This window comes from Sminthopsis crassicaudata, chromosome 5 (genome assembly GCF_048593235.1).
Source record: "Sminthopsis crassicaudata isolate SCR6 chromosome 5, ASM4859323v1, whole genome shotgun sequence".
Taxonomy (NCBI): Eukaryota; Metazoa; Chordata; class Mammalia; order Dasyuromorphia; family Dasyuridae; genus Sminthopsis; species Sminthopsis crassicaudata.
Window position 1 is genome coordinate 85,327,193 of NC_133621.1, and position 13,415 is coordinate 85,340,607.

General features: G+C 37.9%; 1 protein-coding gene across 1 annotated transcript in view; it reads left to right on the forward strand.

Annotated features, from left to right (window-relative positions):
• The first annotated feature begins 763 nt into the window (after nucleotides 1-763).
• Nucleotides 764-13,415, forward strand: part of CNPY1 (canopy FGF signaling regulator 1) — a 56,860-nt gene continuing 44,208 nt past the window's right edge. Inside the window, exon 1 of the mRNA XM_074272167.1 lies at nucleotides 764-873. Within this exon, the coding sequence (XP_074128268.1) occupies nucleotides 772-873 (102 nt within the window). The 5' untranslated portion in view covers nucleotides 764-771. The remainder of the gene's footprint in view (nucleotides 874-13,415) is intronic.

Genomic DNA, 13,415 nt, shown 5'->3' on the forward strand with positions numbered 1-13,415 from the left:
AAATAGGCCCTAAGGTCACTTTCTGCCTCTATTAATTAAAAGAAAGTGACTGGATAGTTCCTTCTTAATTGTTATGATAGGATTAATCTAAGCAAGGGGACAATCCAGGAACAAGAACACTAAAACTAAAGTGGCAAACAATAAAGGAATTATTGCAGTACTTTTTGGTGGTACCAAATGGCTGAAAATAAGGTCAGAGTCAAGATTTACTTTAAAAACTTATTGTGATCTGTTTTTGGCCCATGTCATATTTTCCCCCAATCTTTACAAAAGTTTTTGTTTTGTTTTTTTTTCCCCACAAAAAAAGGATCTCCTTAGCTCTGGTGAAATTCAAAATAAGTAACTCTTCAGTAGAGATGTTCTGACTCTTCCATACCCTTTCATTAATAAAATGGAAGTTTCTTCAGACTAGTGGTCCTGTACTTGATAAGGCTCTCCAAACAGACTTGGGGTTGGGGAGGAACTCTTCAGACTCATTGTGCATTTTCCTGGTAAGTAAGCAGCAGAGAAAAATAAAATCCTTTTTTGTACTTGGGGCCTATTAGAAATGCCCCAATCTCACTCACTGACAGCCGGACAGTGCAGAAAATGGCTCTGCTTTCCCACTGTTTCTCAAAGGCCCTTTTCTCACCTTGTGCTGCAGTCTCCCTTCAAAGCCCCGAAAACCAAATTTCTGCTTACCTGTGCTTAGCTTTCCCATCCACTCTTCTTCTTTCCTTGCCCTCCTCCGTAACTGGCTGTTTTCTGTCTTGTTTAGCTTGCAGGGCCTTGATGGATGAGGTAGAGTATGATGTTATGAAAGCCCGTCAGAAGAAGGGTGTGAGGGTGAAGTCGTACCGCATAAGGCCTGATGGGACGCAGGAGAAGACTAAGGTAACAGAGAAATTATATGCCAGGACATAATTGCAGATATGGGCAATTACCAGTCATTTATCCAAACAGCAGTTGGTCTTAATCTTCTAACCTTTTTCTTGTGCAGGGGATCAGCCTCTAAATTGCTTCTGAGTCCTCAGGGACCCAAGTAATTTTTAAGCTTGAAATTGAAGCATCTCTTTCTCGGTACCTAAATTTTGTGCCTCTGTCGCCGTGGCAGCCATTCTGGCTCTGCTCTGCATCAGGGTGAGAGCAGGCCGTCGTGATTCTTGGGCAAGGCCAGTAGGGGGCCAAGCAGGACTTGGCTACGGGGTCCATGCAGTGAGGAAAGGGAGCTTCTGGGAGGCTCCCTCTTCTTCCCACTCTCCCTGCTCTTCTGCCGTGGAAGGTTTGGGAGATGTTTAAAATGCAGTGACTTCCTAGGTGACAACAAGCCCTTCTGGCCTGCATCATGTTGAATATGAAAATGGAGTTTCCTTCTTTTTTATCCCTTCCGCTCATAGGAGGCAGCGTTGTTGGAAGGAAGGCCCTACATTAGAAATTAGGAGAAAGAAATGGGTTCCTCCACTGAGTTTTTACTGCTACCTAGCCAAGATATAAACTTATACTGTTTAAATATAAAAAATTAAAGAAAAAAAAATGCTTCTTGAGAAGTGTGTGTGTGTGTGTGTGTGTGTGTGTGTGTGTGTGTGTGTGTGTGTGTATTTTGAAGTACCATTCCTAGTGTGGAAAATCCCTCCACCCCAGCAAAATTACACAACTTATCTGTAACGTAAAATCTTAGAAATTGCCTGAGAGTTTAAACTTACTTGCCCAGGTCATAGATCCAGACTGTCAATACAGGACAATTAGCCAGATCTACTTGACTGGAATGCCAATTCTCTTTCTACTATTCTTGGCTCCAATACTTGCCATAGCTGAAAAAATTAATAGGTACCAATGAATGAATTGATGAGTTCAAGATCATCAGAGTCCATTTGGGTAATAGATTAGGATTGAGTCTTTCCACCCATTAGCTTTGTGCCTTTCAATAATGGCCCTGGTTGGAAATCGTTGTATACTTCAATAACAATACTGTATGATGATCAATTCTGATGGAAGTGGCCATCTTCAACAATGAGATGAACCAAATCATTTCCAATAGAGCAGTAATGAACTGAACCAGCTACACCCAGTGAAAGAACTCTGGGAGATGATTATGAACCACTACATAGAATTCCCAATCCCTTTATTTTTGTCTGCCTACATTTTGGATTTCCTTCACAGGCTAATGGTACACTATTTCAAAATCCGATTCTTTTTGTACAGCAAAACAACTGTTTGGACATGGATACATATATTGTATTTAATTTATGCTCTAACATATTTAACATGTATTGGTCAACCTGCCATCTGGAGGGGAGGGAAGGAGGGGAAAAATTAGAACAAAAGGTTTGGCAATTGTCAGTGCTGTAAAATTACCCATGCATATATCTGGTAAATAAAAACTATTAAAATTAAAAAAAATAATGTTCCTGGTCCCTAATTTGTGTATTTATAAGACCAAGGGGTTGGATTAAATCAGGGCGTACCAAATTGAAGACTAGGATCTACTAATAAATCTGAAAATGTTCCCTGGTATTCCTCTCCAAGCTAGTGTCTGCCACATCTCCCTCCTGGATCATCCTCAAACATAGTCCCTCAGAGACTTTACTGTAAATGCCCTGTCCTCATCTTTCAACCTGAAGCTTACTATCAGCAACACTCACTTCATACCCCCAGCACACATGTCCATATAAACACCATAATCTCAGGAAAGAAAAAGGGGAATGTATGGAATGGGCTTTGAGATCCCTGGAAGTTCTTAAATTCTTTGAAAATCAGTAACAGTTTCCGTTTCCTTCAAACTTAGTTTTCAAAGAGCATTCACATCAGTGATTTAATTTGAGACTCAAAGCAATAATACTTAACTATGGCAGAGATGTATCTCCATTTTATTAACAAAATCAAAGGTAAGAAAATCAGGTGACTTGCCCAAGATCATACAAGTAGTAAATTGCAGAGGTGGGAACCACCCGGCTCTTCTGAGATCTCTCCACTGTTCTCACAATTTTGTCTCTATCAAGAAACCATTTGCTCAGGGTTTCTGGTAGCTGGTAACTCCCCCATAGTAACTAATAAGTAATCTAGTGGTACAGCTGGCCCTCCTACTCCCATTTACACCAGAGACACTTGCATTAACATGCCCTCAGCCCATTGAAATCTCTGAACCATTAAACCTTTGGATGTCCCTGGTTGGCAAACTCAGACCTTGAATTGCTGTCAAATCTTTCAAGACTGTTTTTTTTGCTCGCCCATTATGGTACTTTGTCCAGAGCTCACGCTCAGTAAAGATTTGTTATCTTGTTTCTTTAAGGCACTCACTGAGATAATACCAACAAAACCTTCACTTTTTATATAGTTCTCTCCATTTACAGTGTTTCCCATAGAGCAATGGAGTACCATCAGAAGACTTGGGTTTTCACTTTGTTATTTGCTAATCATATGACCTTGGGCAATTAATTTATCCTCATTAAACTTTCTTTTTCCTCATGTAAGATGAGAGCGTTAGATTAGATGATCTTCAAGGTATCTTCTGGTCTTGACATTCTGTGATTCTCACAACAACCCTGTTTCGTAGGTAATATAAGTATTATTATATCCATTTCACAGGTGAGTTAACTATGGCTCAGTTCTGCCCTGGTGCATTTATCCGTATGATACAGAGAGCCTCTAGGAAATGAGATCAACTTTGGGCATTCTCTTAGGTTCTAATCCTTTTCAAAGGGACATAAAAGGTTTTTCCAAGCATATTACAAATCAAAGTTAGCTCTAACCCAGAACTAATCTCTATTCCAGAACTGGTATGGGCTTGGCTGTGTTGGATTTAGTGCTTTGTAGCTAAGTAAAAATATAATTGGATGTATGTTGGTCTATTGGTTTTTCTGATTTCAGCATAACTCAAACAATCATTTTAATGCTTATCTGGGGGCTCTGTTATGCCAATAAACAAATTATTCAGAGGTACATGCAAGAAATTAGTGTGGAAGAGCCCCCAGAAAGTTATGGAGAATATGAAAATGTAGTAGAATGTGTTAAAAAAAAAAAGTCATTGGCTGGCTGGGCCATCAATTAGTATCTGGACAGCCAATGATTGATTGACTTGTTGATGGTGGGAAGGATGTTATCAAGAACACAGCTAGAAGGATTAGCTTGGTCAGAAAATAAGGCTACATCTTCCTCTGAAAAAGGGGAAGGATCATAGAAACCTGGAAGAGACTTTAGAGATTAGCTAGCCAAAAATTCTCATTTTACAGGTGAAGAACAGAGGCCCAGAGAGGCTGTGATTTGTCTAAGGTTATAGATGTCACAGGGGCAATGCTAGGATTCAAAATTCTGATTTCAGACTGGGCACTATGCTGCCTATCCAAGGAAGAATAAATGGGTGATGGAAGCTAAATTTTGAATCCTAAGAGAAGGGAGTTTACAGTTGCAAGATTTTTATTATCTCTTTTAAGAAGAAAGTGAGATTATATGTTAAGGTAGGGAGACTGGAGGCTTAAGGAGGCAAAAGTTGGAAGGAAGGATGCAAGCATTTATTAAGAATCTACTGTTCCAGGCACTATGGTAAAGACTTTACAAATATTATCTCCTTTGATCCTCATAATAACACTGGGAGTTAGGAGCAATTGCTATGGGGAATAACATAGAAGCTCACAGTACTGAATAGCATTGAGGGCCCAATTGAGTTTATGTCATTTGAGTTTTAATGAATAAACTCAGGATAAAATAAAACAAATCTTGCTGTATCTCAAAGACTGACAGTCTCTCCATGAAAAAAAAAAGTGTGTGGTAGAAAATTCATTGAATTTATAGTGACACGACTTGCTTTCATAAGTTCTGACTGTACCAGTTGCTAGTATAGATAGAATAGCAAATAGTGCTAGATTTGAATTGGAATTGAAGACATGAGTTCAAAGTCAGTCTTAAGACACTAGTAGTTGTGTGATCTTAGATAAGTCATTTACCTTTACCTGCCTCAGTTTCCTCATCTGTAAAATGCAAATATAATAACACCTATATTACATAACAGTTATGAGGATCAAATGAGATAATATATGGAAAGTGCTTTGTAAACTTTACAACAATATAGAATACTTTTATTTTTAGTCTGAATGTTTCATATTCATATGCAGTCTATCTCTCCCATAATAGCGTGAAACATTAATAAAGCTAGCTACTTGAACTTGGACACAAAGCATCATAATGACCTCTTGTGATATTCATTTTTGGGCAGGTGTAGGGAAGTTCTGTTTTGAAGAATGATTAGGAAATGGGGAGAGCATCAAGGAGGGAGAAAGCAGAATGTGGTATTTAAAAGAAAATGGAGTTTTTTATTTTTGTGTTATCAATAACACCAGCCTTTCCTAATTCCCAGAATATCTAGCGCAAACTTCTCCTCCTTGGATATACTTATTTCTGTACATGTCTACTCCAAGTAGAAAGTAAGCCCCTTGAGGGCAGGGATGATCTCATTTTTGACCTTGTATCACCAGTACCTTGCACAGTATCTCTTGCATACAAGGTGCATAATAAATGCTTGTTGATTGATTAACTATTATTACAATATTAGGAATGTATTGATGAACAGCAAGGACCAAGAAGAAGGGAAGGCTTTGATGATTAGAGAAAGGGACAGGGGAATCAAGAAGTGTGAACCAAAGCTTAAAATGAGCTATTCTTTATCAAGAACAAATTATGCAAATTAACCTTGTCTTCTTTTTTTTCTGACAGGATTGATTAATATAATAGCAAGGGATAGGTATTCTTTAGATACAATTTGCCTCCTAATTCTTAGCAAAACTTTTGATATAGGATCTTATATGATTTTTGTAGAGAAAAAAAGAAGAGATATGAATTAGATGATAATGTAGTCAGAAGGATTAAGTAGTGGTTGGACTCTGAATTTAGATTGTCATTGGCAATGGCTCAATGTCAGCAAGGCAAAAGGTCTCCAGTGGAGTACCCTAGGGACCCATGCTTGACCCTGTGCTATTAACATTTTATCGGTGACCTGGATGAAGGCATGGAGAGTATGCTTATCAAATCTGCAGATGATTCAAAGCTGAGAGGGATAGTTAAGACCCTGCATGACAGGATCTGAAAGGAACTTGATGGACAGAGCTTTGGGCTGAATCAAATAAGATGACACTCAATAGGATAAGTATAAAGTTTTATACTTGGGCAAAAAAAAATTGACTTCACTGTATTAGACGAGGAAAGCATGGATAGATAGTAATTGTTATGAAGAATATCTGGGGGTTTTAGTGGACCAAATGCTTGATATGAGCCAGTAACATAATATGGCTACAAATAAGCAATGCAGTCTTGGGCTGTATTTAAAGGGTACAGTTTCTAAAATAGGGAGGTGATGCTCTTCCCCCATTTCCCAATGTGCTCTGCCATCTTCCCCTCTGCTAATTCTTCCACTTACTATATATATCAGGAAATTCTTTCTAATAATTTGAGCTGTCCAAAAGTAGAATGGGCTGCCTAAAGATAGGATAAATTCTTCCTATTGAAGTCTTCAAATAATAGTTAGGAGAACCATTGTTGAGGATCTTGTAGGAAGCATTCCTTTCATGTATGGGTTGAACTAGTTGGTCCGTGAGATCTTTCTAAGTCTCAAATTCTATGCCTTGGGACTAGAAGTGTCTAAGAGGCCATCTAGTCTAACCCTAATTTTTTAAATAGAGAAATCTGAGACCCAGAGAAGAGAAGTGCAATTTGCCTACGAAGAGAGAGGTACAAAACGGCAGAGTCAGAAGGTAAATCCTGGTTCTACGACTTCCACTTCGTTGTTCTTTCTCCTGTACAATTCCACTTTCCAAATTCCGGTGATAATAATGATTCTTATAATAATAATAGCAAACAATTTATATAGTAGGCAGCTAGGTGGCACAGTGGATAGAATGGAGGGACAGGAGTCAGATTCTTTCCTTCCTAAGTTCAAATCTGGTCTCAGACATTTACTAGCTGGGTGGCACTGGAGAAGACATTTCGTCCTGTTTGCCTCAATTTCCTCATCTGTAAAATGAGCTGGAGAAGGAAATGAGAAAGCACTCCACCATCTCTGCTAAGAAAACCCCTAATTATGTCACAGAGAGTGAAATAGAACTGAACAATTAAAGCAAAACCCAGGGTCAGATTCTCACTCTGTCACTCTCCTCCTCAGAGGTTTTCCTAGACAAGGAGGAGGATTGGACAAGGATGACTTAAGAGGTCCCTTCCAGCTCTATCTAGTTCAGTCTTTGGAAACTATTGGTTATAATCAAGCTGCAGATGCTCAGGTTCTTATCCCCATCCCAGACCCTCCCAAAACCAACTCTTAATTACCAGAGATCATGTGGTTTAATGGATAAAATGCTGGATTTGGGATTAGGATTACACATTCTGCCCCTGGATTTAGGATAAAATGCTGGATTTGGGATTAGGATTACACATTCTGCCCCTGGATTTAGGATAAAATGCTGGATTTAGGACTTAAATTCAAAGCTCACCTCTAACTCACCAGCAAATTATTTAAATTTTCCATGTCTCAGTTTCCTCATCTGTAAATTAAGGATCATAAGATCTGGGCTCAATCGTTTTAGAAATGTTTGACTCTTTGTGGTTCCATTTGGGGTTTTCTTGGCAGAAATATCAGAGAGGTTGGCCATTTCCTTCTCCAGTTCATTTTATAGATGAGAAAACTGAGGCAACAGGGTGAAGTGACCTGCCCAGTGTCACATAGCTAGTAAGTAAAGCTGAATCTCAACTCATGAAGATGAGTTTTCCTGATTCCAGGCTCAGCACTTTATGCACTATGACACCACCTAGCTACTCTGTAGGAGTTACCAAGAAGGTGGTTATCAGGTATGAGTAAGAGCTTTATTGACAGCCATTACTATTTTGTAAATGAGAACAAAAATGTTCTAAAAGTCTTAATGCTATTAAAGCTTTAATCTACTTTGAAATTTATAGGACATCCTGTAGGTCGAGTAACACAAATTTTGAAGTACTCCATCAGTGTCAATTATTATTGTTATTGCTGCTGTCGATTATTATTTTTATTTTTCTATAAGCTAATAGATGCTTGGTTAGCAGAATAATCCCAAAAGCACCTGTCTATGTCATAGAATCAGAGACAATTTCTCTGCCTCCATGTATGTTTTCTTTTAGTTATTTCCAAGTAATCAGTGCTTAACCTGTCCTAGGCTTTCAAAATCTCCACAACCTACTTTGAGCAACTGTTCTAGAATCCTGCCCCTCTCAGCGAGAAAGTTCTTACGTCTACACTGGAGTTCCCTTGCTAACATTCAAGGACCTGGGCTACTTAATCCACATCCTATATCTTCAGCTGGAAATTCAGGGGGCATCCTCAGCATGGGGTTAGGACTGTGAGCTTTAACTCACATTCTTCCAGGCCACCCTGGAAATGAACCAAGCATGTTTTCCTTGGGCTGCATAGCAAGCGGAATGTTTGCTTGCCTTCATAGTCATTGGGAGGACAAAAGGATGTGGCAGTGAGCTTTGTATCCTGATAACCACAATTCTGACAAGCAGTTCCAAAGGCTGTGCTCCATTTCCCAGGTGATGATGTTCTTGTTCCCACGTAGAGCACCCTTCCAAAATTTTCTTTTATTTTTTACTTTGTTCTTAAGGACAAAAAAAGCAAGTCATAAACCTAAAGGAAATCTATTTTTCACTGGAATAGGGAGTGAAGATGGAGGACAGAGCTGTCACTGCAACCTCTGAATAGTCACTAGTATCCTTAGAGGAAATAATGAACTATGACCCCCAAAATGAGACATAGGTAGAAAACTTGGCTGAAATAAAGCCACTTTCTTTTTTTATGATAAGACAAAAATACATATTTATGCAGCATTATGTGTATATAATATATATATATATATAAAATTTAATTTGAATCTTATAAATCCTTTTGAGATAGATGCTACAGGTATATATAATCCCCATTTTAAAGAGGAACACACTGAAGCTCAGAGAAGTTACTTAAGGAAATTGCTTATATAGCACTGGAATCTATGTCTTCCTGATTTTTAAGTTCAGACGATTTTCCAGTCTTTTGTATACTTTTATTGTTGTTCTTTGGTCATTTCAACTGTTCCAACTTTATGATCCCATTTGGGATTTACTTGGCAAAGATACTGGAGTGGATTGCTATTTCTTTCTCCAACTCCTTTTTACAGATGAGGAAACTGAGGCAAAGAGAGTGTTAAATGACTTGCCCAGCTTCACCCAACAGTAAGTATCAGAAGTCTAATTTGAACTCAGATCCTCCTGACTCCAGTGCCACCTAACAATCTGCACTTGAGAATGTATGCATTTTGTCTGGGCAGGTTTGCTGAGCTGCTTAGAAAAGCACGATATTGAAGTTAAGTTCACATATTCAAGTTCCCAGATGGAGCAGTTGACTTTATATAGAGAGGGGGAAACATCACAAAAAAACTTTCATGGCATAACCATAGATCCAAATACTGACTTCTTGTTCCACTAATGGTCTTTAATTCCTCATTTTTAAAAATATCTCATCCTTCAAATCCTCTAACAGCTACCAAAGTAATTTCCCTAAAACCTAGGCAACACTATCAACCTCCTACTAAGTAAAATATAATGGACAATTATTACTTCTGGGATCAAATAAAAACTTTTTAGTTTGGCACTTAGAACTACCCACAACCTGGTCGTTCTTTCCTTTCTAGTCTTATACTTATTACCTTTCATGTATTTCTGTCCAGCCAGATTGGGCTATTTTCTCTTCCTCACACATGACTCTCTGTCTCCAATCTCTGTGCCTGGAAGGATCTCCTGACTTTTTTTGAATCTTCCATTTCATCCAAGACTCAGCTCAAACATGACCTTCAATAAGAGACTTTTCGTGATTCTCCTGCTGTATACTATACCCTACATGTACCTATTTATATGCATATTGTCTCTCCTATTAGAATGTAACCTCCTTGATGAAAAGGACTCTTAAAATTTTTTTCATTGTATCCCTAGCACTTAGCATAGTAATGGCCCATAATAATCACTCAAATAATTAATAAATATTTCTTGATTGGTTGATCATCTTTGTGGACCAAGATTTGCTTAATATTCAAATAATGCATAGACATATAGATATCCCAAGAGATCCCAGAATAATGATCAAAACTCATATTTGCACAGTGCTTTATAGCTTACAAATTCATAGTGGAAAAAAACCTTTGAGGCCTTCTAATCTAACCCATACTGAATAGAAATGTATTCTAGATTACCTTAAATTTACTAATCAATCAGTCAGGAAGTAAACATTTTTTTAAGCACCTACTATGTGCCAGGCACTATGTTACATGCTGGACATTCAAAGAAAAAAGCAAAAAGAGTCCCTGCCCCTAAACAACTTAAATCCTAATGGGGAAGACAAAATGTAAATAACTATGTAGAAATAGTTACATTACATATTAAATATGTATAATATAATATTATATGTAAAAGACACCAATATTGAGAGGCACTAGGAAAGGACTTGTGGAAAGTGGTATTTTCCTGGGACTGTAAGGAAACCAGGGAAGCCAGGAGGCAGAAATGAGAAGGAAATAATTCTGAAAATGGGAGAAAACCAGAGAAAATGCCTGGAAAAGGAGTGCCTTTTTTGAGGAGCTACAAAAAGACCAGTGGCATTGGGTTGAAGAGCATGTGGTGGAGGGAGGATGTATTCTAATGTATAAGAAGATGGAAAGGTGTGTGTAAGGGAAGCTACGATATAAATTGATCATTCAACCTCTGCTTGAATATCTCTAGGCATAAAGATACCCACAGTCTCTTGTGGCAATCCATTCCACTTTGGGGGAGTTCTGTTTGGAAATTCTTTCTCAAATGAAGTCAAAATCTGAGTCCCACAGCTTCCCACCTATTGTTTCTAGATCTAACAAAAAAAGGCCTGAGAACCTGAGAACCTTCAGATATTTGAAGGTAACCATCAGGTCCCTCTTAAGTCTTGTCTCCTTCAGAGTGAAGGCTCCTTGTTCCTTTAACCAAAGCTCATCCCCCATCGCCCCAGTCTTCTTGCAGTCCTCTTTATCTTTTTCTGAGCATGCACTGTCCAGCTTATCAACATCCTTCATAAAACATGATGCCCAGAGCTGTGCAGGACAGTCCAGATTTGTTCCAACCAGGGTATAAGGAGTTATCACCTTTCTCATTCTAGATACCATGATTGTTTTAATGGAGATGTGGATTATATTCAGTTTTGGCTGCCAAGTCCTACCATTGACCTAAAGAATTAAAGTTTTTAATTGATGTTATTCTCAAAATAGTTTAAAATTCTTTAGCATCAAGGATTTTATATCATATTCTAATGGTTAAAATTTGATTTATGGATAATCAAAGGAGCAATTATTTTGCATAAACAATTCTTGATAGTGAATTCCCAGAGTGAAAATTTTCCCTCTTATTATCATTAATATTCCCTCTCGCCTGGGTTTTTTTTTTTTTTTTTTTTTGGTGTTTTGCTGCTCTATGAATGGTATATGGATTGTTTTTTTTAAGCATCAAATTATATTCACTTATGGCAACATTTTGCTTGATGTTATTTTATCATATGCAGAATGCTTGTTCTTCTTGACTTTCAAAGATTTCTCTCTTCAATAAAGGCAAGAATATAGAGGTTCTGTGGAGGCACATTCATTGAAGTGGAGGGTTCAGAGAGATGTCGTCAAGTAGCATCTGGGTTGCCAGTGACAGGACCTAGTCTATGCCTGCTGATTGTATTAGATAAGAATGTTCCCACCTGACATCTCCTCTGTGTTGTTATAAAGAGATGTCTGTTCAGCAAAATGTAGTTCCCATTTTAGTGCTGAAATTCCTTTTTTGTTGTTGTTAACAAATTGAATTAATGGTGATTTGTGAAAAAATGCAGTTAGCCAGCCCATATTGTCTCAGCATGATCTAGCTACAAAAAAGATCACCATTAGGTAGGGACCAGTGATTTTGATCGCAAAATTTTAAAGAAAAAATATATTATATTATATTACATTATACATATTTAGTATATAATACCAAATATATTATATATGAATGTTTTATCATATCACAGACATATTTACATATTATAATATATACCTATTATATGATGAAAAATATATGTTCAATATATTTTACATAATATTATGTACATATAAATATACACATGTCATATGTATTAGATATATATTTATAAATCTTCTCAACTCTCTTAAAAATGTCAAGAACCAAACCTCTTGAAAGATACTAAGGAAGCCAGCAACTATTGAAATCAGGAAATATCAGGGAGTGGAAGTCTGGATCTCAGGTGCTATGATCTATTTGCCTTTACATGCCATTCCTTTGAATTCTGTGACTTTCTTCAGTGTAACGTAATGGCCAAGCTTTGGGCACAAAGGCAAAAGACTTGTGGTTTCAGTTCCAAGTTCTTTAGCAAATCTTTTTCTTTCTCTGTGGCTTCATCTTTAAAGTGGGAACAATAATATTTATTCCTGATCTCACAGAGCAGCTGTGAGAAAAACATTATCTAAATGTGAGATCTTATTAGTGTGGAGATAAATCACCAATTCCAGCTTTTGTCAAATACTTAGAAGATGACAAGTACCTCCAAAAGGGGCTCAGATCTACATGGATTGCCAGCTAGTGGTGAGGTCAAGATTCAAAACCCAGGGTGCTGAATCTGAATCTAGATTCAGTATTTTCTCTCTATCCCACTGCTGCCTTCTCTATGATGGAGGAGGGAGGGGGACAGTACTTTTCTAGACACCTCAGTTTTCTCTCTGGAAATCAGATGACTCTAGACTGAGTTCTGAGGACTTATTTTTTTCTTTTCCTTTTTGAAACACATGCATAATCATTTTTAGCATTCACCCCTGCAAAATCCCTTGTCCCAAATTTTTTCTCCCTCCCCTTTCCCCGCCTTATCCCCTAGACAGCAAGCAATCCAATATATGGCAAATGTGTATAACTCTTCTACACACACTTCCACAATTATAATGCTGCACAAGAAAAATCAGATCAAAAAGAGAAAAATGAGAAAGAAAACAAAAAGCAAGCAAACAGCAACAAAAAGGTGAAAATATTATGTTGTGATCCACATTCAGGCCCCACAGTCTCCTTCTGGATGCAGATGGCTCTCTCCCTCACAAGTCCATTGGAACTGGCCTGAATCATCACCCTGAGGATTTAAATTACACTTATAAGAAAGAAAAGGTCTGTCGGTGCTTCCAGGTTATAAAGGATGTAGAGGAGCCACAATAGGGGATGAGGGACATCCAAAGCCAGCACCTGGGAGCTAAAACACAAGTATAGTCTGCTTTATCATTTGAGTTTGGGCCCTCTGCCACCTCTGCATAGTAACTCCCCCACAGTTCCTTCTCTTCTATAAGCTAAATCTCACTGAGTTGCATTGTGGCTTGGAACATCCATTGCTCTGCTTTACTGGGACCAGCAGAGGG